Source organism: Arachis ipaensis, chromosome B09, assembly GCF_000816755.2.
Source record: "Arachis ipaensis cultivar K30076 chromosome B09, Araip1.1, whole genome shotgun sequence".
Lineage (NCBI taxonomy): Eukaryota > Viridiplantae > Streptophyta > Magnoliopsida > Fabales > Fabaceae > Arachis > Arachis ipaensis.
In genome coordinates this window covers 5,168,863-5,191,859 of record NC_029793.2, presented here as the reverse complement: position 1 = coordinate 5,191,859, position 22,997 = coordinate 5,168,863, and the positions used below count along the sequence as shown (strand labels likewise).

Here is a 22,997-nt window from a genome sequence, read left to right as displayed (position 1 = left end):
TCAACATATTCCACTCTTTGGCATACACTGACTTTGAGATTCTTGAGATTTGGAAAGTCCCACAATGGAAGCAACTTCAGCGAATGACACCCCACTACAGATATCTTCGTTAGCGACTTGTGCTGCAGTTGCTCTGAAAATGTTAATTTTGAACAATAAAAGATTTCCAGAGACTGTAACGAAGCGGGCAAATAATCTTCTGAAATTGATATCGCTGACCAAACGTTACTGATTTCCAGATGTTGGATAAGTGGCGGTTGGATGTGGGGTAGACACTCCATAACGGATTTTGCCAGCTGGGTTTCTTCAATTACTACCTTGTGCCCTCGTGTCGCATATGTAGAAGACCTATTACCCTTTACATGTATTTGGTGAAGGTTGGGAGCCCTCGGCAGCGAACAAGCAAGCTCTTCACATTCAACAATGGTAAGTTCCTCCAGAGCCGGAAGGTGAGCAGGCAGACCTCCCTTTAACACCGGACAACTTTTTATTGAAAGGATTCTAAGCTTAGGAAAACCATCAAACTCATCAGGAAAATGCCATTCCCGCCAACTAGACATATTTACAATTTTCAGAGTTTCAAGAGATTTGAAGGGTGTCTCCTGCTACAATTTTCAGAGTTTCAAGAGATTTGAAGGGTGTTTCCTGCCGAAATGATGCATTGTTTTTGTTGTAAAACTCTAAACCAATTTTCTCCAACCCATCAAGATCAGAAAACTCCAGATGCTGTAAAGAGGGTAACTGTCCCAATGAAGGAAGCTCATAACAATTCATACAACGATCCAGCCTCAATTTGGTCATATTGGAGTAGCACGAAAGGCCTAACCAATCTGGGAATGTTTCACCCCGATAACCCTCAATTGATAACTTTTCCAAGTTTGGATGAGGTTGTAACTTGTCAAGTATATCTCTCTCAGTTTGAACATCATCAATGTCACCATCTGGAACCCATTTCAATTTTAAGGTGTTGATGTGCTTCTTGTTACCCATTTTTGCCTCCAAAGCTTCACCACTATTCTTGACGTTCTCCAACTTGGAAATGCAAAATGAGCCATGAAGATTGTCCAGCGATCCCAGTTCTCTTATCCCATTCTCTTCTTGCGCGCCGACGATATAGTAGCTTAAGAAGTTTAGATGCTTTAACTTGCTCATTCTTTTCGGCATCTCTTTCAGACAAGAAGCACCTCGAATATCAAGGTGGCGCAGGTTCACAAGATCATGCATGCAGCTCGGAAGCATCTCAAGTTTTGTACAATTCCTCAACTTCAAGGTTTGGAGATTGTATAATTTACATATTGACTCAGACAATGCCACAATAGGGGTGCGAGAAAGATTCAAATAACGCAAATGAATCAATTCACCTATTGAATCAGGCAATGACTCTATAGTAAATGAATAAAATGACAAAACTCTCAATCGTTGTCGTAATAACCAAGGATTGCTTTCAATATCAATTGATTGAAAACAGTCAAACACAGAAAGATCTAAAAATGTTCTCATGTGTACTGCTCTATTATAGGCTTCTTGAAATAAGTGGAAGCTACCCTTATATTCAGTAACCAAGAGATGACGAGTTTTGCTGTCTATCATGTGTAGATTTTCCCATTCATTGAGGTGGAAATGGAATTTCCCAGCAATAAATATTGCTAGATCATGTATGAGATCATGCATTACAAATAACCTTTTATTAGTACTAGAAGGTTGAAAAAATGATCTTGCAACTAATTCATCAAAATATGCACAACCAATATTTTCTAATCTGTTGTTTCCCTTTGCTTGTAAAAGATCTTCTGTCATCCATAATAGAATTAATTCATCTTTGTCAAATTCATAATCCTCAGGATATAACGAGCAATAAACAAAACACCTCTTTAAATGTGAAGGGAGGTAGTGATAACTAACTCTTAATGCAGGAACAATCTTACTATCATCTTCCGAGAGTTCCCAAATTTCACTTTCAAGTATATTTTCCCAGTCCCCTTCATAATACTTATTGCGCAATAAACCTCCAAGTGTTTTCACAGCCAAAGGTAACCCCTTACACTTTTCAACAATTTTTCTACCAATTGGTTCTAGAGTTGTATATTGTTTAGAATTAGTAGAAATAGATGAATGCTTCAAAAACACCGACCAACAATCTTCCTCCAACAATAAACTTAGTCGATAATGTAGATTGTTAGTTGCGAACACAGAAGCAACCTTTTCACTACGGGTTGTAAGGAGAATCTTACTTCCATTACTCCCATATCGAAAAGGTTTCAGAAAATCCTCCCATGTTTCTCGTTGATCATGCCAGACATCATCTAAGACAACTAAAAATGTCTTACCTGTCAACTTCATTTTCAAATCAGTCTGAAGTGAATCAAAGTTATCCATGTTACAGGGAGGAAAATCTATTGCCCCTGCTATTGTCCTTGTAACATTAACAGGATCAGAATTTTCAGCAACACACACCCATGCTCTAGTCTCAAATTTTGCCACGACTTTGATATCATTGTAAACCAGTTGAGCCAAAGTAGTTTTTCCTATTCCACCCATACCCACGATGGGGATCACAGTCACAGGTGATTGGGCGTCACAGGTATCATCTAACAGCAATTTGATTATGTTCTCCTTGTCTTGGTCCCGACCAAATATGTCAGAACTCACAACAAGAGATGTGGATGGGATTCTCCATGATGTGTCCAACTTGGCACTCTTTATCAGACCAAGTTTATCTTTTCGCCCTACAAGAAACTCTAGTGTGCCAACTATTTTTTCGATGACATTGACACCATTATCTTCAATAGTTGAATCAACAGAGTAAGACCAGGGAGAAGAGTTACCTGGATCCCTTGGAGTGGCAGTGGCAGCTTTAGTGGAGAGTTCATCAAGAAAGTCATCAGCCATATAGAGAGCATCTTGGAGATCAACAAGCCACTTCTTCACTCTATCGTTACCGAACTGCTTCAGCTCAGCATCATCAAGCACAGGTTCAACATCACACAGATAATCATCCAGCTTTTCAAGCAACTTCCGAGCAGAGTGGTTTCCTTGGAGGACAAAGTCATCATCTTCAAGTATTGAAGACAACTTCTTTGAAACAGCATCAACAAAAGAAGAGAGATAAGCTCCACCTTCAAGTTTTGAAGCCATGATTCTAAATCAAGCGCAGCAGATGATGAGAAAGGAATGAAAGGGGTTGAGAGAAGTTGTTGTAGCTAGATCGATATAATGTATTCAGATCTCTGGGTTTTCTCAAGCAAAAGGAATCTCAAGTGTTTTGCATTTGCAGAGGCAGCAGAACACAAATAATAATAAAGTAACGATGTTCTTTGCTTTAGTTTAATATTTGTATTTGTACAGTGCTGAAACATGGATAATAATTAATTAATAAATATTCATAACAATTGTTATAAAATCGTTTATTTATTTCTTGCGTCATTTTAAAAGATTTCATTACCAATCTTAATTATCAACATAACAATAAGGAATTGTTTCTTTCAAAGATTTCTGTCAGATATGTAGCATATTAGAGTATCCAAAATCCAAATATGTAAGAACTCAGATCACCTAAACAAAATGTAAATGATAAGAAGCAGCTTACACGATCCATGAAATAGTGTTTCTAGGAACATAGTTGATAAAATCTACAATAAAATGTGGCCGGTGACAAAGTCGTGTGCGTCAAGTCTTTTGATTTTATATCCACAGTGAAAAGACAGAAAGCATATCACTAGTCCAGAACAATAGACCTTCACTTTTTACGCAAAACAGGATTAGTGAGTTCACTGCTAATAAGCACTTTTTTAATTTTAAAGAAAAAAAAAGGAGGAGGAGGAAGTATGTTATCTTAATTTACCAGAGAAAGACTATGGTAATGAGATTAGCATATATATCTTCGATGCAAACAATTAACTTGCCACTTAAGACAATACTTGTAATCTAATATATGACTTTTTTTTTTGTAATAATTTTATCAAAAATAAATAGGCTAAAATGATACTTTACCAGTTTACCATGGATCAATTAGTAGCTAATATCAATTACCTATCACCAACGCTCTTGAGATTTGTCTTGTTAAAAATTTCCCAATGCCACAAACTGAAAAGGATCATGGTATTATTAGCCTATGTATGTAGAGAATCACTTAAAATAATTCTGAACTGGTGTTTATCAAAATAAAATGGTAGTTGATGCTATAACAAATATGATTTACTTATAAATTTATCTATTAAAACAGAACTTAAAATAATTTTTAAATATATTATTAGTCTTCTTGCTTTCTACTATAATGTCACGTCAACTTAAGTCTCTCTAGTCTCTATCATGATGCTATGTCTGCTTAAATGACTAAATACCCATTTTGGTCCCTGAGATTCACACGATTACTCATTTTGGTCCCTGAAATTCAAAATTACCTATACTAGTTCTTCATATTCAAGTTTAGGCACCAATGTGGTCCCTCGATTCTTTCCGGTGATGACTAGGCAAATGGAATGCTCAGATGACACCCTTCCTACCACGTTGGATGATGAATAAACGACGTCGTTTATTCTTGGCACCCAAACAAGTCAGAAATGTCATCGTTTTGTATATAAAGGGAGAAGAAACGATGGAGACCCAAAATAAAGTATTCGTCTTCTTCTCTACCTCTACTATTCTTCGTTTCTAACTTGTTTGGACGCCAAAAGTAAACGATGTTGTTTACTCATCATCCAGCGTGGCAAGGAGAGTGCAATCTCAACACGGAAAGAATTGAGGGACCATATTGGTGCTGGACTTGAATCTGGAGGATCAACATAGGTAATTTTAAATTTCAGGGACCAAAATGAGTAATCGCGTGAATTTCAGGGACCAAAATGGAGATTTAGTATTAGTCCTGCTTAAATAGCAAAATTACTTTTTAATTTCTTTATTCTTAATTAAAATATTTCTCCAATTTTTCTGATCCTTTTATTATGTAATGAATTGGTGATATTGGCATTAATAAGGGTAATTAAATTTTATAATTATCTTTTATATATTTTGATCATTTAACAATTGTAATATTAGCTTTTAAATATAATTAAATTACTATGCATGTTTACAATGTATGTATGTTTAATAGGCAGATTATATTATTGTAAGGGACATGTAAGGGAAATTATATTATTGTTAATATAGTTATGTTACACTAGAATTTATAAAGGAAATGTGATCTTGTAGGGTTCACGGATGTTGGTATGCGATCACTTGAAGCCGCTCGATCGGTACAACGAAATTGTTGAGGGTCACTTACGGGAGATGGATTTTTATTATGTTTCCCAAATTGGGGTAATCCAGTGTCAGTCAGCAATGATTAATGCTCCGATTAAGAGATGGCGACCTGAGACGCACACCTTTCATTTTTCGGTTGGTGAGTGTGCGGTGACGTTGGAAGATGTGGCAATAATTCTAGGTCTGCCGACAAATGGTCTTCCGGTTACAGGACCAACCATGAGTAGTTTTGAGGCGATGGAGGCCGAGTGCTTGCACCAGTTTGAAGTTGCACCCGTCTACCTGCACTACTGGCTTGCAATGTCTGAAGACCCTAATACAAGGGTAATAACTCCAGAAGACTCTATGTAGTACACGGATATCAGGAACCAAGTCATCTCCCTGGTACGCAGGCATTGTTTCAAAGTGAACCACTACTGACGGCTCCTTGTGACACATGGCCTCAAAACATATGGGTAAAGCTTCGTACGATGCCTCCCAACCTCCGAAAATTGACTCAACCGCCTTCTGCTTTGCTAACCAAGCTTTTCGATAGCTGATGGTGTAGTTAAACTTCGACTGGACTTCCGCAATGACTGGTTTCACCTTCAAAGATGGGTCAACCTCAACCAACGGCTTTGCTTCTGCAACTGTCTTGGAGTCCAGTTTCGAATGGTCTTGAGAAATTTTCGATCTGGTACAAGTGTGACTACCATTGTACCTCCTTATCTCCCAGCAGTACTTCTTCTGCATTTTCGTAACCCTGATCAGCCAATCACAACCTTTGCCATATTGTGTACATTTAGCATAGAATGTCGTCGGTTCCGACTCATAAACCCGATAGTCTACCCCTCTACGGATGGTATAGTCTTTCATTGCCTTGATTACTTCCTCCCTTGAATTGAATTCCATCCCCACCGTAAATTCACCGTCGGCCACAACAGGAAGCTCTGCCACAATCACACCGCAAGATATATATTTTCATAAATAATCATTAAATATATATATAAAATTAAAATCCTCCTATAATAGTCTTTACATTCGCTATTCTTTCTACATTCGCTATTCTATCTACATAGAGAACTAGTAATTAATAAATTAATCAAATGGTATGGTCACAAAGGGCATACCTGCATTCATATATTGCGAAAATTCCGGTGCATTCATCGTTTTCAAGTCCAACGACCGCATGAAAGAAGGCTCCTGAAACGGAAGCGAGTTTGCTAGTGCATTAGCAACCTCCGCCACATCTGCGTTCATGGTGCCGTCAGCTCCATCTTCGTTTTCACCTGGACCAACGATCTCATAGTTACTTTCAAAATCTTCCTCGCTATCACTATTATAATTTTCCAGTTCAATATTTCGGTCTGTTTCAGATTGCTCGAACTCAATATACAACTCGATGCACGATATTCGCTGGCGATACTCGCTTCATCTGTCACGTATTTCGTCTGAAAATGAACGAATCCACCAAACACAGGTAAAGGATACCTGTACAAAATACACGATATTCTTCTAGATCTTTCTGAATGTATCTTCTCACAAATCACACTTTTCAATTCATCCAATGACAACGTGAACGGAATAACAACATCTAATGGATTTTCACATACAAATTGAACTCCCTCATATGTTTCTAATAAAATCTGTCCATAACAATAAATTTTTAATACAACTCTATTATCCATAATATTATACTACTTTAAATCGGACTCACCCTCAATAAAATCTAATCTACAAAAATAAAAAAGGATGAGAGAAGAGGAAGAACATCACCTAAATGCAGAGACTCACGGACTGAAGAAGAAGAAGAAATGGGAACTCACGGATTGAAGAAGAAGAAGAAATGGGAGTTATGGGTACAATCTTCATTTATGTACGCATGACTCACTAAATCAAACGGTCCGACCGGTTCATTCACAATTTTTCACGCATTACAAATCGCTGCCACCGATTACTTTGCAGCTGATTTACCAAGCAGCAAATCAGTGGGTCTGATTAAGGTGCCAAGGGATCAAAATTTTTTTTTACCACAAATCCCTGGGACCGATTTGTGGTCTCTTGGATTTTTTACCACAAATTCCTAGGACCGATTTGTGGTCTCTTGGATTCAACTGAATTCGGCAAGCAACAAATCGGTCCGTCCGATTACATGCAACCAGACCAACCAACCCACAAATCGGACCGTCCGATTTGAGTTTCTTTCTCCAGCAATAAATCGGACGGTCCGATTTCATCTCCCACCTAACTCCAGCTTTCCGCCGTCACAGCCTTGTATAACACCCACAATCTCCATAACGCCGGGTTACTCACAATCGGTTATCATATAAAAAAAAAGAGCATGTACTTCTCATGTGTCTCATTATTATAACTTAAAATTTTTTTTATTTTTCTTCTCACTTTTATGACATTTATTTTTCTTTAAATTACTTTATGTTTTTCATATTTTTTTATTCTTTACTTTTATATAGAATACTATATGATTTCAATATTAATGTTAATTATCTTTAATAGGTATAAATTGAGTAATAAAACATAATTCATCCTCTTTTTTCATACTTATTCCTTCTTATATTTATTATATAAATCAACATTCACTTTATACCTCTTCTTTGTCTTTCTTTTCACATAATTTCATATCTCTTATTCCTTTTTTTTCATTTTTTTAATGTTTTACATAAGTATATCTCTTAGTAATATATTAAAATAGAGCTCAAGGTAGTCTCTAGATGCATTGTTAGCCTTCTTTTTAGTTTGCTAATCATGTGTATTAGGTAATAAATTCCTAAGACACTAACCTTTTACAAATTTCTTTTTAGTTTTTTATTTTTGGTCTAATTGAATTCATTAATTATATCATCCATATATCATTTCTTTTTTCTTTCAATAATTTATATTTTTAAATTTTATTTAGTTGTAATATTGTTAAAAATACATGACATTATCATGAGTCATGAAAAATAAAATTAAAAAATTAAATGTTAATTTCAACTATATTATGTCCTTTATAATTTTATTTTATTTTTTTTATTTTTGATCTAATTGTACTCATTAATTATATCATCGATATATTATTTCTTGGGGTCTCGCTATACATCCAAGTGTTTTTGATAACCAAGTCCAACCAAGTTAGTTCAAACCTAGCTAACAAAAACCAGTTTCATTAGTGAGGGCGTGTAGACACGCTCCAACTCCCAGCAGCACCGCGCGCTTCTTCTTCGCGCTTATTCTTCTTCTTCTTCTCGTTCTTTCTTCTTTGTGCTCCTTTTTCTTTTTCATGTTCCTTCTTTTTACATGCAGTTGCTATGTTTTTCTTTTCTTTTTCTCTTTATCTTGGTAATTTTTTGTAGTATTATGTATGTCTTCTTTTACTTTGTTTGATTTTTTCTTTTCTTTTATTATTTTTATTCTTGTTAAAAAGGTAAAATAAGAAGAATTATGAGAATTTGAGACAAGGAAAGAGAAACATGATGATAATGAAGAAGAAGAAGAGAACGAGGAGTTTTGAATTATGCATAATTTATTATAAAGTAGTACCGAAATTTCTTAACAATAACACCGAAGCTTCTTAATTTTCACACCGAAATTTAACTGCAAAAATATAGCTTCTTTGGTGCTGCATTTTTTTTTTGCTTATGATGATGATGATTAACTAAAAGATCACAAGATAGCACCGAAATTACTTGAATGAACATGTTTGTACTATATTACAGTCGTATTTAGTTGAATGAATGTAGATTCATACTTATTAGATTGAATTCTTGTCAGAAACAAAAAAATACCGAAATTTTTTAATTTTAACACCGAAATGTTACTAAAAAGCACAAAAACTTCTTAATTTTGACACTAAAATTTTAGGGTAAAGTACGATTTTGGTCCCTAACGTAGAGGCCGAAAATTTATTTCGTCTCCGGTCTTTTTTTCGCTACAAAATGGTCCTAAAGGTTTCAGTTTATTTTAAAATCGTCATTTTAATCAAATTTTTTATTTTTATTACCAAATTATCCCTCCTTCATGAAGGTAGCGCCGCCGCTCCCCGCCCCGCGCCGCTGCGGCCCTGTGATGGAGAAGGGGAAACCGCCTTCAGTGCCGCCGCCGCCACTCGTGCGCTGCTCGCCATTTTTGCTTCTGCTTATGGTTTTGTTTTTGTTGTTGCTTCATTATCCATTGTTGTTGTTGGTGTTTCACTGCTTCTACTTTCTGCTTTTGCATTTTACTTCTGCATTCTGTTCCTGCATTTGGTTGATTTTGGAAAAGAAGGGGGAAGGGTATTTTCGTCTGAAAGGCGATTTTAAAATAAACTGAAACCTTTGAGACCATTTTGTAGCGAAAAAAAGGTCGGGATGAAATAAATTTTCGACCTCTACATTAGAGAACAAAATCGTACTTTACCCAAAATTTTACTACAAACACATAATGTCTTTTTAATTTCCTCTTATGCTTCAATGAGAGCTTTTCTTTCTCTACTTTCTAACTAAAGATAATGAGAAGGAATATTCTAATTTGATGTTCTAATCTTGTTAAGTAATCATGATGATCAAGATAACGAAGAATTAGAGGAGGAGAAGGAGGAGTATTGAATTGTTACTCTTACTTTTTTTTTAGGTACTCATATTAGACTTGGATGAACATGTATTACAATCTTATTTGATTAAAGGAAGAAGGGATAAAAGTACACCTAAAAGTTCATACGCTGGACAGTAATACACTTGAATCGTTTAATGAGTCACGCGTGCACAGTAATTATACACTCCGGCGGACAGAATCACCATTCCGGCCATCAGCGTGTGGCGTGGTTAGTGAGAGTGGACAGGTGGCTCTATTTTATCCTTGCTGGCACGTTAAGAGTTAGTGAGCTGGCCAATTAGTGCCAACTCAGATAAAATATTTTATTTTAATGTTTAATTAGGCAAAATTAACCCTGAAACGCTTCGTTCTCTTTAATCGAATTATGAACTTCAAGATTTTGTTGGTGGTAACATAGTTTGTACGTTGAGAGAATTAGACAGCCCTAGCAGAGAAGCAATGGCATTGCTCTGAAGTGGTGAGTCAGTTCATCATTGGAGGAGTACTCGAAGAAGTCAACCCACATGACCACAGTGACGATCACGCACTGGAGGCAGGGACGATCTAAAGGTAACATCTTTTGAACTTCTCATTGTACCTATTATGATCGAACATGCTATTTGATGTTTGTTTAGTAACTAGTTTGTGGTTGTCCGAAAAAAGTTAGGGTTTTCTGGGTTTAGTTGTGGTTATGAGGGTTTTGTTTTTCTTCGTAGATGTCAACTCACATCACACTTGTGTATCATCATGGGGGGAGGTTGGAGAGAAATTCTAAAGGGGTTACAGTATACAGCGGTGGTCAAGTGTCCTTAATACCTAGAGTCAATATGGATATGCTGAACCTGTTTTTCATGGAGGGTTGTTCAAGGATTTGGGTTATATTCAGTGGAAGGAATTTTACTGGGGAAAGCCTGATGCCGGAGGTGGTGTTGCTCTTAAGCTACTTAGGCTAGATAGGGATGTGGTGAACATGTATGAGGATGCAATTAGAAATGATGATAGGGTGGTACATGTGTATTGGGAGCATACAATAGACATTCCAACTGAGGTTGAGGTGGTTGATGTAGATGCGGAAGAGGTCCCTACCCCTGAAACAGCCAATGTAAATGCAGAGAGTGTGAAATCACCTGGGGGGAGGATAAAGAAGAGGACATAAAAGAGTCAAAAACCAGCCAGAATTCTGAGGCCAAGAAAACTAACAACAACACTAGGCCAGAAGTCATCCCAGAGTTCATTACCTTCAATGAAGAAAACCAACCCAAGGAAAAGACAACAAAAAACCACACAATCTGAACCAGCAAAACAATCTCACCCACAGCCCAAACCGAAAACAATGTCACCCACAGCCCAAGTTAAGCCAGCATATGTGGCCCAAGCCCAACACACACCACATGTGGGCCAAGCCCAACATACAACTCCTGTGGCCCAAACCCAAACCACTCAAACTGGACCACCAACAACTTCTGAACCTGGAACTCAATCACAACCCAACCTTCAACAAAATCAGGTCCCTACCCAGGAATCAAGAGCAAAACAAAGAAACAGAAGAAATTCTTATAAGAGGCCAGCTCCTAGTGGACAGACCTTTGTGCAAGGAGGCATAGGTGAAGCTCCAAAAATATTTGTCCCTCGTGCAACCAGTGAGTCATCAGAGAGTGATGATGATGACTCTGATCCAGATTACCATCAGTATGAGTCTGAGGAGCTGCACAGCCCTTATTCGTCAGACTGTGATAGTGAGTACGAGGCAGAGCGCAATGTTTGGCCTCAAGGAAACCCGAATGCTGCTTTTGGCTCAGTACATTTAGAGCTGGGGATGGAATTCGAAACTATGGAGCAATTCAAAAGAGCTGTTAGGAAGTTTAATATACAAATTGGAAGGAGTATCATGTTTAGCCGAGTGGAACCATTGAAGTGTAAGGCAATTTGTTGTGAGGACAACTGTCCTTGGAGTATCTACTGTTCCAGGTCTAATGAACCAAAGAGTTTTCAAGTTAAGACGTTTGTCAACCAACATGTTTGTGCAAGAAGCCACACCAACAAGTCAGCTGATAGAAAGTGGGTTATTGAACAGCTAGAGGAGAAGTTGAGGGACCAAAGAGACTTTAAAACATCTGAAGCTGAGGCATGGTTTAGGAGAGAGTTCAATGTAACCATCAACTACAAAAAAATACAAAGGGCAATGAAGAAGGCAAGGGAGAATATTGAGGGCTCTGAGAGAGAGCAATATGCTAATTTGAGGGATTACATACTTGCCTTGTTGACAACTAATCCAGGAACAACTATTGATATGGACACTACCCCTATGCCTGATTCCCTCCCGATCTTCAAGAGACTATACATATGTTTTGACGCTTGCAAAAAAGGTTTCATACAAGGTTGCAGACCATTTATTGGACTTGATGGCACATTCTTGAAAGGTTACTACGGTGGGCAATTGCTTACAGCAGTGGGACAAGATGCTAACAATCAGATCTTTCCCATTGCATATGCAGTCGTTGACTCAGAGACAAGAGATAACTGGAGATGGTTTCTAGAACTTCTGCATCGTGATTTGGGGAACTATAGGGTGCATGGTTGGAACTTCATGAGTGACCAACAGAAGGTAATTGTTAAATGTTGTTTTCTGGTTGATTTGTATCACTCAGCTTGTTAATTGTTGTTGTCTGTGTGAACGCAGGGTCTGATACCAGCCATGGAGCAGGCTATGTCCGGAGTGCATCATCGGTTTTGTGCAATGCACATTTGGGCCAACTTCACTAAAAAATGGAAGGATAAACAGTTGAAAGGAGCAGTGTGAAAATGTTGTAGAGCCACCACTGTTACTGAATTTGAGGCTGCAATGATGAGGTTAAAGTAAATTGCATACTAAAAGATCACAAGATAACACTAAAGTTACTTAAATGAGCATGTTTGTACTATATTAGAATCTTATATAGTTGAATGAATGAAAGTTCACACTTATCAGATTGAATTTTTGTCAGAAACAAAAAAACACCGAAATTTCTTAATTTTGACATTAAAATGTTACTACAAAAACACTGAAATCTCTTCTTTAATGCTGCATTTTTTGCTTCATATTCTCCTTTCTTATTTTTTTTTATTTTTCTGTTACTTTTACTTCTTTTAAGAGGATTACTTCTCAATTAGACTTGAATGCACACTTATTGGATTGAAATTCTACATGTGAAAATTTGAAAAAAAAATGAAAAGAGGAAAAGAAACACTGTAATTTACGTATAAGAAGAAAATGACAATAACAATGATAACGATGATGATGACGATGGAGGAGAAGGAAAAGGAAGGGGGAAAATAAATTCAAATAAGAAAAGGAGGAGGAAGCAGAAGAGGTGGTGGTGATGACGATTACAAGGACAATAATTGAAAGAGAAAGATAAGGAAAAAGGAGGAGAATAAGAAGAGGCAGTAGCAATAGCGATGACGATAACAATGATAATGGAGAAGGAGGAAAAGGAAGGAGGAGAATAAATTCAAATGAAAAAAGGAGAAAGAAGAGGAGGAGGTGGTAGTGGTGGTGGTGACAACAACAACAACGAAAGAGAAAGATGAGAAAAAAGGAGAAGAGGAAGAAGTGAACCAGAAACACATTATAACAATTTGGTTGAATTTGGTTAAATGAATGATTGGATGTAGAGCTTTTCTGATTTATAAATTATAGGTAATTTATTACAGCCATTAAGAAAAAAAAAACTATGAAACTATATAAGTATTGAGGGCACATTTAGGAGTACATCTTAATATGACAGGAAAAATTGACAATTCACAAGAATATTTCATATCAACACTAGCAGTTACATTGTACAAAAGCAAACCCGGGATGGGACCAAAAATAAAGTAGTAAATCAGAAGCCAGATGCCTCAACTAATGAGGAATATGATGCATTCTCATCCAAGTCTGTGGGCTTCTTAGTACTGGTTTTTCTTGATGCTCCATCAGTGTTCTTACCAATTGGCCCCACCTCCAAACCTACGATCTCACATAATGCTACCCTTTGCTGTTTTGCTAGATCCATGTCGCCATCCCAGCAACTGTCGCAAATGATTTCGAGTGCTTTCTCAATCTTGTCTTGAGCTACAAGATTCCCATTTTGTAGCAGGACAAGGTACACCTGTTCAGCTGCTGCTTTTCGAATCTGGTTTACAAGAGAGAGAAGGAAAACATGAGAAAACAGAAAACAAGATTGTACATTGTTTATAACTGATTTGCTTTTAAGCGAAAATCACCTTAGGGTACCGATGCACAAGAAAAGAAACAAGTTGTGAAAAGGCCCTCATATTGATTGGTTCTGGTACTGAAGCTACATAACCAAGTATTGCAATACCAGCATACAACTTAGAGAAGTCTTTGGATCCCTTCAATTCGATTGCAAGAGAATCCAGAACTCCAGCACAAAAAGTTGGAGTGTTGGCCTAAAAATAAATTTTATAGATCAAATGAATTATCATCAAACATCATCATATAGAGTATAAAAACAATAGATAGATCCAAAGTCTTCCCCTGGTTCATTATTTTAAACAGTAGAAATTGCTCATAAGCAGCTATGCGCTATAGAAGACATTGGGATATTAGCTGACTCTATTTTCTTTTTACCTCTGCTTTCTCACTTTTCAACATTAATGCAAAAACATGTAACAAGAAATAAATCAAATTATTGCTCTTAAAGGTATTTTATAAGAGGGAAGTTTGCAATGTAGATAGGGTACAAGATGTCTATATGACAACAATATTTGATGTACAAAGACAATACAACAACCTTCCTTCTCACATTTGTTTCCACTTGAGTGGTGTGGGACCAAACATATATTGCCAAGAAACAATTACAAACATATAATTAACCATTATGCCATAGCAGAAATCGACAGCATGTGTATGGAAAAATACATGACCTACTTAATAGGGAAAATGAAAATAAGAGAGAAAAAATGCAGACTAACCTCCATGTTAAGGAATACCTTTTTGCTGAATAGGATCTCAATGGTCTGAAATACAGATTAAGTTCATCAGTACATGAGATTTATGCAGTAATTAGAGCAAATCAATTTATGCATAAAAATTCATATTTCATAATAGAGAAGGAACCAGTATTATACTATTTATATGTACAACAAAAGGAAATTTCAAGCTAAAAATAAGGAATACTTTTAAGTATTGATGATAGGAGAGTGCTAAAAAGTACTCTAAACACAAGAAACATATAAGTGGCTAAGAATTCTTAAAATAGTGGTCCTTCAGCTACAACCTATGGCTCAGTACTGGGCTATAATGGGTAATCTTTATGTATAAGGTCTATCAACTGCACACACTTTTAATCAAGAACTGTTTTTCACATCAGGAATTTCAGCCTTCGCCCAAGAAAGAAAAGAAGCTATAAAATAGAAACATCAAGAAAGTTCAGTTTAAGAAGAAAGAATAGTTAAGCATTGCTAAGGTAACTTAATACCTTTAAAGAGGGTATGATAACTCTATCACATTTCTCATATTGTTGGAGAATCCACAGGATGTCAACAGATAGCATGTACTCCCTGGACATTCTTGTATTATGTTCTTCAGATTCAACCTCTTCTAGATATTCCAACACTGCTGAGAGTGATACCTTCTTCAATAAATCTTGCAACCCTCCAATAGAGATAACCAATCCAGATAGCATATCTTTGCTATAACAACCAAATTGAAGTAACCGCACAAAGCGTGGATAAGAGTAGGAAGGAACCTGCATCAAAACAGTGTGTTCACCAAAAAATAAAATATAATCAATGCTACCAACATCATGAACTGATAAAAGAAATCCATAAACTTACGGCCCATTTTGCTTTTGCTTCCTTAGAAATGATTTCTTCTAACTTCTCTCGAAAAGGTATATATGGAATATATATCATCTGGTTATACAAAATTCTGTGGAGAACATTTGCAGCTGCTTCTCTCAACTTATCCATCTTCTCTACGGCTTGCTTACAAATTCCTCTGATTAAACTGGTAGCAAGATTTTCATCAAATAATAAAAGCTCTTGCTTGTTCTTAGGCAAGTTATCATTTAAAGGCTGCACTAAAGATTCAATTTCCTTTCCATCTGATGTTCCGGACAAAGAGGCTGACTTATCTATCTTACAAAGCATATATGTACATTTTTCAAGGCCATCTAATGCAGCCTCACGAACCCAAGATCCAACATCACCTCGGTTATCAACAGAATAGTCATCAAGAGCTTTAAATAAACTCATCATCACCTCATTCCTTATTAGAACAAACAGAGAAATATCATTCTCAATAAGAGGTGTTGCAGCATCTTCTCTTTCACTAATTAATGTTTCACATACTGATGTGAGCCCTCTGACAGCATTTACACGTGCTTCAGCATCTCTCTCTTCAGGGTTTTTCTGCATATAGGAAAAATTTCTATAACATAATCACCAGAAGCCAAAACAGTAATGAAATAATAGACAGGATTTGCAACTGTGAAAAGCACCTCAATTGCACAAGAGCTACAAAGCTTCAAAATCACATTTCTCCACTGGCTAGCCAATAACTCATATGGCAAAACACCAATTGCCAATGCAGATCCTCTCCTTACAGCTACGTTTGGATCGGTCAGCATATTGAGGTACTTTGCTGTCACATTACTTGTACCTTTATTATCTGAAGCAAGTAAGTATGCCGGGATAAAATGTTTAAGGGCTTTAACAGCGGCATTCTGAAAATCACAAGATTATTCTATTCATGTATCCAACAAAGTGAGCATATTGGAATTACCCAAAAAATCGATGATACAAATTGCTTGTAACAAGGGGACAGGACCTGTATCTGAGAATTAGGATGTCTTATATTCTCATTAAGAGTATCAAGCAAGCTTCTCTTTATCTTTTCCGATAAAGCCACTTTAGATATGGAAATACATTCAATAAATCTAGAAACAGCTGAACGCATTATCTCTCCTCCCTTTCCACGATAAAGCCGCGCTTTCTCAATTGCAGGAACAACGTCAGCAAGAGTTTTTTGCTTATCTGTCAATGACAGTAAAAATGTCACATTTCTGCTAAACCGTATATAAAATTTTGAAACAAATTACCTTAAACAAAGAGAGGTTTAACAATAACCAGGAACAGACGCAGACTAGAGTAATCACAATAGCTGTATATATTTCAGTACTAAGAGTTCTATACAGTTTCCTCTTATTTTTCCCTTTTATTTTAATAGAACAGGTCTGTTTCACTACCGCTACTAACAGCATAATAAGAAGTTACAGGAAGAAAGTACCAACCAGAAAGAAGAGCATAGCTGCATTGATGTAAAGCCAGAACCAGCTCCCCAGTTGCTAGAGTAGCCCCATGGCGCATGCATAAATCAGATGAAAGAGTGCAAGGAATTAACTTTTCCATGACAGTGTTTGCAAAATACTGAGGGTCATATTTTACAAGAAAAGAAAGAGCCTCCGCAGCAAGTTCTCGCAAGCTTTTATCCTGAAGAAAAATTGAAACAACACGATAAAAGGAATAACCATAAACTGTTAATAACTGAGAATATGAACAAATTTATCCCCAAAATATGACATAATGCAAGGATTTGTGTGCATGTGTGACAATAATGCAAGGAATAATACTAATTAGAAGGAAAAATATAATGGACAAAATTAAAAGGTTTTATTATCCTCTATAGTCACATCTATAGAATAGAAGAGTTTTACATTGGAAATAACTCCTTTTTCATTCTTTTCCCTACTTTAAAATCGAATCTAACTTCACATTAGTAACCATAAAGCATACACATTCTAGGAAGATTTCCAATGTTACTTTGCTGTTTATGATTTCCCTATAATAATTTTATTATTCAATGTGCAGAAACAAGGATCAACTTATTTTACTTAGAAGGTAAACTAGAATGCAAGTCCAATTAGGGTTAACATTTGAGCAATTGAACTAGAAGTAAAGCATACCCAGTGGCAAATTTTTCTATCCAGCAGGTCATCCACGAACAGAAGAATATATCCTTCATACTGAGCAATGAAGACAGCAACGTGAAGATAGGAGTGTACTCGAGAAGAAAGTGAGAAATAGTCTGCAGTATTCACTATGTCAATGCCATGTGGATAATTCCCTTGCCGTCCAACATTCTCCTGAAAAGCAGCTGCTGCTGCTCTTCTGCAGTTAACCTAAGATCACAGGTTGATTAGGACATTCTGTTCACATGGAATGGTGGAATGAATATCAACCATTCTAGAACAAAATCAAGTCACAAGAAGGGCGTGAAAGATAAAAGGACCTCACGGTCATAGCATGCCACTGTAAGGAGGTGTGGAGCCAGCTGTTCTAAGTTGCTCCTCATATCTGCATGATAATATGCACGCCCAAATGCCCAACATACATAAGCAGCTGCATCACGTACATGAGAACCAACACTGTGTGGACCTCTCCGAACATCATAGTGCAGCGCCTGATTAAAAAAAATTGTTTAAAATTTCAACCATTACATAGCTGTTGTATGTCAAACAACTGCTCAACATAGTTCAAATTTAGAAGAAAACAACAATGCAACAAATCTTTGGCAACAACAGCAATGAATAAGGGAAAACTATCGTCATTAACATTGCAGTAAAGAGTCTAGTTAAATCAAAACTGTGATTGGAATGATTTATCAGGCCAACTAGAAGATTGAGAACACCAGCTGTAAACCATACTGTCAAGGAAAGGGAAGCTGTCTTAAGCTTCATAGGCATCATAAGATAGGGACAACGTACCCTAGAGTAAGAAAACAAAACTTTAAATTAGTCGAAGATTCACTCGATTCTTATATTCTATCTTTTACCATTTCTTTCCTATCATATATGTTGTGTCGCAATAAGCTGCTGCAAGGTGTCAGAATTGTTTTTAGATTCTTACTTGGAGCAACATAACAACGATAACCAAGCCTTATCCCCCAAGATAAGGTTGGCTAATGTCATGATACAGCATTAATAAAGTAATTTGACCAACTAAACAATTATAAGCTGCTATAATAACTTTTTAAGTCTCAATCTTGTATCTCTAAAGCTATGGATATATCTGTCAAATTTAAGCATCACCTTCACAACAACAGGAACAACTTCGGGAAGACTAGTAGGCAAGAGAAGGCCTCGACGAGCAAGTTCAGCCAAAGCTAAACAGCCTCCATGCCAGGAACCATCACCCTGAAAAAAGTGGTGTGTGTAAGCTATAATAGAGGATCAGAAAAGAGTTAAGCATATTATAACTATACTGTAATGCAAATGAAAACCTAGGTAGTCGAATGTAACTTTAGCTAGTAAAATATAGTTGTTAAGTCAAGAGCCCATATGAAATGATAGTCAAGTATCATACCTCCCAAGGTGAAAATAGATCCAAAACATATGATAAAACCCGCTTAGAAGGAGATGATGTCAATCGTGAAGTTATACGCCCAATGCCTTTAGCTGCAGACCAGCGGACAATGGTATCCTATAACCGAAAGCAATATTTCAGTAATTGAAGTTATAACAAATGGACAATGTCAACAAAGTCATTACAACTTTCAATAGCTTAGATAACTAATTTATACAAACCATTTACAAAGAAAGCAAGCAACAAACATCAGTTTGCTTTGTAATGTATCGTCATTTACATGTAACCAGACATAACATCATACTTCATATCATCTAATGTCAGCAACTTAGCACAAAGGTAAAACACAAAATTCACTATAAGAATCTAACCTTTTAGACATACCATATCCCTCAAAACAGATAGCAACATCAGAATAATCTCTGCAACATTTTCTGGAACCTCCATATCTTCATCTTCTGCTCCATCTATAACTTCATTTGATTTGGAGGAGTTGCCATGCGCAGCCATATTGGACTGGTCAATTGAAATGGATGTATTCAGAGAAACATTTAGTTTGGTAGTCCTTCCCTGCATCACAAGCATACATTCGTCAGGGCAAGAAAATAGATAGACATGAAGGTTCTACAGTTACTTATGAAAAGTCAGTAAAATTTTAGTTTGCTAAAAACCCTGCTACAATAACAACAACAGCAAAGCATTATTCCACTAGATGGGGTACTAAGCTGCCTATTATATTCTATTGTAGTGAAGAAAGAGGTAGAAGAACTTTCCAAGTCATCCTTCAAGTTCAGGAGAAAAAGCTTAGACAACAAACGACATTTAAAACAATTTCCATCGATGCGGCGGAACAAATAATAATTCAGAAAGTAGCCAGGCATAAGATATGGTCATAACTCTCAACTTTTAGTAGTAATTTAAACAACTGAGCACATTGCAAAGTCCATAATGATTTAGCTCACTAGTAAAACAAATCTTCAAAAATGTGAAGTTTCATCATTAAATCTTTTCTATGAACTCACTGTCAATATTAAAATTTTCACAAATTTGAACTATTGTTTATTAAATGCTATTCATATTTTCACCACCAATAATGGCTCTAATCTCATTGTTCCTGTTCTGTTACAAACTCTACGTACAGCTCTTAACTTGCATGAAGGGCGATTGCTGTTTTCTCAGCAGAACACACATTTCCAGATAGCGCATATAAGTATCACTATTAGTTCTTATGGCTTTATATATAAACCATAAGAAAAAAAAATAAACAAAAAATAGACAAGAACATTTGCAAGTACATACACACCCCAAAAAAACAGTGTCTTTGCACTTTTAAGATATCGGATCAGACATGGATAACATAAAAGCTAACCGTATATCGCCATGAGGGCAACCGATGAGGAAGGGCAGTGAGCCCAATCCGTTGGGTTAACTTCATTATAAACTTGCGAAGTAAAGGGCTTCGAGCTGCAGTTGAGGACTTATACAATATTGAAGTGTCATTCCAAACAATGGGGATTACACCAAGCAATAGATTCCGGCTGCCAGCCTGCTTAAAGAATTTATGCTACAACAGTTAGAATCGTCAAATATTATGAAGACTTAATTTAGAATTCTTTGATGCCCAAAGAAAGAAAAAGATAGAGACGCTAGATCATCTCCTGAAGCTAAATGGTGCATTCATTCAATATACATTGACATGTCATCATTCTTGGTTCTGAAAGGAAGCAGACTTTATTTGCAGAAAAGCAATAAAAGCAGAACCTTGAAAATAGCAGCCATTGCTTCAACAGCACCAAGTAATTGGAAATGATGGAGTATATCTTCGGTTACAGAAGACATGACCTCATGGGTCCACTCAACAAAGCTGAAACAGTCAAAAGTCAGTTTTTGGCAGAAATAGCAGCAGGATTGATTTTCTAGCATGATAGTTTGGAAACAACTAGTTCTATACATCAAATGCAAGAATGAATGCAGACCCAAACAAGTGTGAAGTCCTAATACATAATTACTCAGGACAAATAAACAATAATGACCACCACCAAATCATTTTCCATAAAGCAGGGCATACCGAAAATTACTGATAACAAGATCTAATGATATTTAGTAAGAATCTGCCACTATGTAACAAATTTGGCGCCCTTCTTGAGAGAGTGAATTTTAACTGTAATATTCACTGTCTACTCATGTATCTCTCATCACTTATGAGACATTCTTCCCTCAATGATAGATAAATAGAGTGCTTTTATGCGCACACTAACTAACCTAAAAGGTACTAGTTTAAAATAAAAGTTAGCAGCTTAAATAGTTTAAATTTTCAACATGCTACTCACTAGTTTCTTATTTCTTGCATATGTAAACATGAGCCACAAAGAATTAATGCAGCATGATACCACATCATTGGAAGAGACATATATTCAAAGCATGAAGAGAGAAAGCTGAATTAACAATGAGTAAGCCATAAAAATATTCATGTGAACCTCGTAAAGGCTTTTGGCATATCTGGCCGAGTAAGTAGCCTTGAGAGCACCAGTCCAGCCATAGTACGCATGGGACCAGCAGTTGCAAGGTAATCCTTACAAAACCCTATTATTCTCAACACAAGAGGGGCAAGCTCAAATTCATTGAGATTTTCATTGTTGGCAATGCTGGTGTCAACAGTGGAGATGTCAAAAGGCACCAGTACAAGTATATAAAGCCATAGTAGCATCACACACTTAGCTTCCATCTCTCCCGTGCTTTCCTGCCTCAGCGACGTTCCAGAACTCGTAAGATGACACTTCTCCAATAGAGATACAGCAAGTTCCAGATCCGACACCTGATGGGGAAAGAACTTAATCACAGCCTTGTATCCACAAACCGTGACTAATGAATATATAATGATGCATATCGGCTTGATTATTTCAAGAATTTCATCGGAAGCTGCCCCGAGCTCAATTGTTCTGGAACGAATAATGTTCATCAGTGGAGAAATCATACTTTCTAGGTAAGGTTCTATAAGTTGGCCCTGCTCTTGATACTTATCTATCTGCATATAAAGGAACAATGCACAAATTTCACACTAAGCAAAGCACACATTATGCAAAAGAGAAAAAAAAAGTAAAATACTGTACACATCATTTTGCATTCTACTTAACCCAGCATCCATATTCAAACAGTACAAAACGAATGCAACAGAAAACTGCTAGTGTCCAAGTGACTCTTATTTCTATCAAAAACATAAACCACCATCCTAGCTTTACACAAGATAAATACACAAATAATAAAATTAGCAGAAAATATAAACAATAGATAAAAAAATAAATTGGGTTGGAGGAGAGTACAATGGATCTGAATTTGTGAACAGACGAAGGATCAGAGACACGGCCATTTGAAACAGTGGCGTCAAGGAGTGACTTGAGGAGCTTCCACTCTTGGAGGAAGTACTTGTGGAGCACCCTCTCCTTGGAATCGAACTCGTCTTCGTCCTGATTCAGAGTCAGATCCTCCGAAACCCCATCATCATTGTTCTTCACTGTCTCTTGCTTCGGTTCCATATTCTCTGTCACAATGCACTGATCTTTGTAAGTTGGATTTTTCTTTATATTTTTGGCGGGATCATAGGAAGAAGTTTCGATTTTTGTATGATAAGAAAGCAGCGTGAGAATTGAATTAGCTTCAGCTTTGGAGTTGCAACATATGGCGGTTTGGTTTCAGTTCCATTTCCAGCTGAATATTGTTACGGGTCGGGTGTACCCGGTTTAACTTGCCCGCTTGGAAATTACTTTTTGCTAATAAACTAGTGTATAACTCTGTGCTCAGCACGGAAAAATTTATAAAAATAAAAAAAAAAATATGCAGTAATAATTATTTTATATTTTTTAAGATAA

The 22,997-nt window shown here is 36.6% G+C and overlaps 3 protein-coding genes across 5 annotated transcripts in view; 1 reads left to right on the top strand and 2 right to left on the bottom strand.

Moving 5' to 3' along the window:
- Positions 1-3,425, bottom strand: part of LOC107614790 (putative disease resistance RPP13-like protein 1) — a 17,371-nt gene extending 13,946 nt beyond the window's left edge. The window contains exons 1-2 of one of the 2 annotated variants that reach the window (XM_021112188.1): positions 651-3,415; positions 1-607 (exon numbers count right to left, since the gene is read on the bottom strand). In XM_021112188.1, coding sequence (XP_020967847.1) covers positions 1-607; positions 651-3,135 — 3,092 coding nt within the window. In that variant the 5' untranslated portion in view covers positions 3,136-3,415. The other variant, XM_021112189.1, reaches the window with a different exon arrangement.
- LOC107615977 (probable LRR receptor-like serine/threonine-protein kinase At1g05700) overlaps positions 1-22,997 on the top strand; it is a 52,195-nt gene that overhangs the window by 19,847 nt on the left and 9,351 nt on the right. Inside the window, exon 15 of one of the 2 annotated variants that reach the window (XM_016317988.2) lies at positions 1,575-1,613. The exons of the other annotated variant lie outside the window; for it this stretch is intronic. Coding sequence (XP_016173474.2) covers positions 1,575-1,613 — 39 coding nt within the window. Of the gene's footprint in view, positions 1-1,574; positions 1,614-22,997 lie in introns of those variants that run through there. 2 annotated transcript variants of the gene reach the window in all.
- LOC107615967 (tubulin-folding cofactor D) lies at positions 13,517-22,838 on the bottom strand. Its single transcript, XM_016317976.2, has 17 exons — positions 22,452-22,838; positions 21,609-22,156; positions 20,893-20,995; positions 20,501-20,677; positions 19,516-19,701; positions 19,132-19,248; positions 18,858-18,962; positions 18,059-18,229; positions 17,733-17,948; positions 17,061-17,259; positions 16,598-16,803; positions 16,269-16,493; positions 15,604-16,179; positions 15,246-15,515; positions 14,740-14,784; positions 14,029-14,214; positions 13,517-13,937 (listed from the first exon to the last, which is right to left on the bottom strand). Exons 1-17 carry the CDS (start codon positions 22,662-22,664, stop codon positions 13,647-13,649), a joined length of 3,834 nt encoding a protein of 1,277 aa, XP_016173462.1. The 5' UTR covers positions 22,665-22,838; the 3' UTR covers positions 13,517-13,646.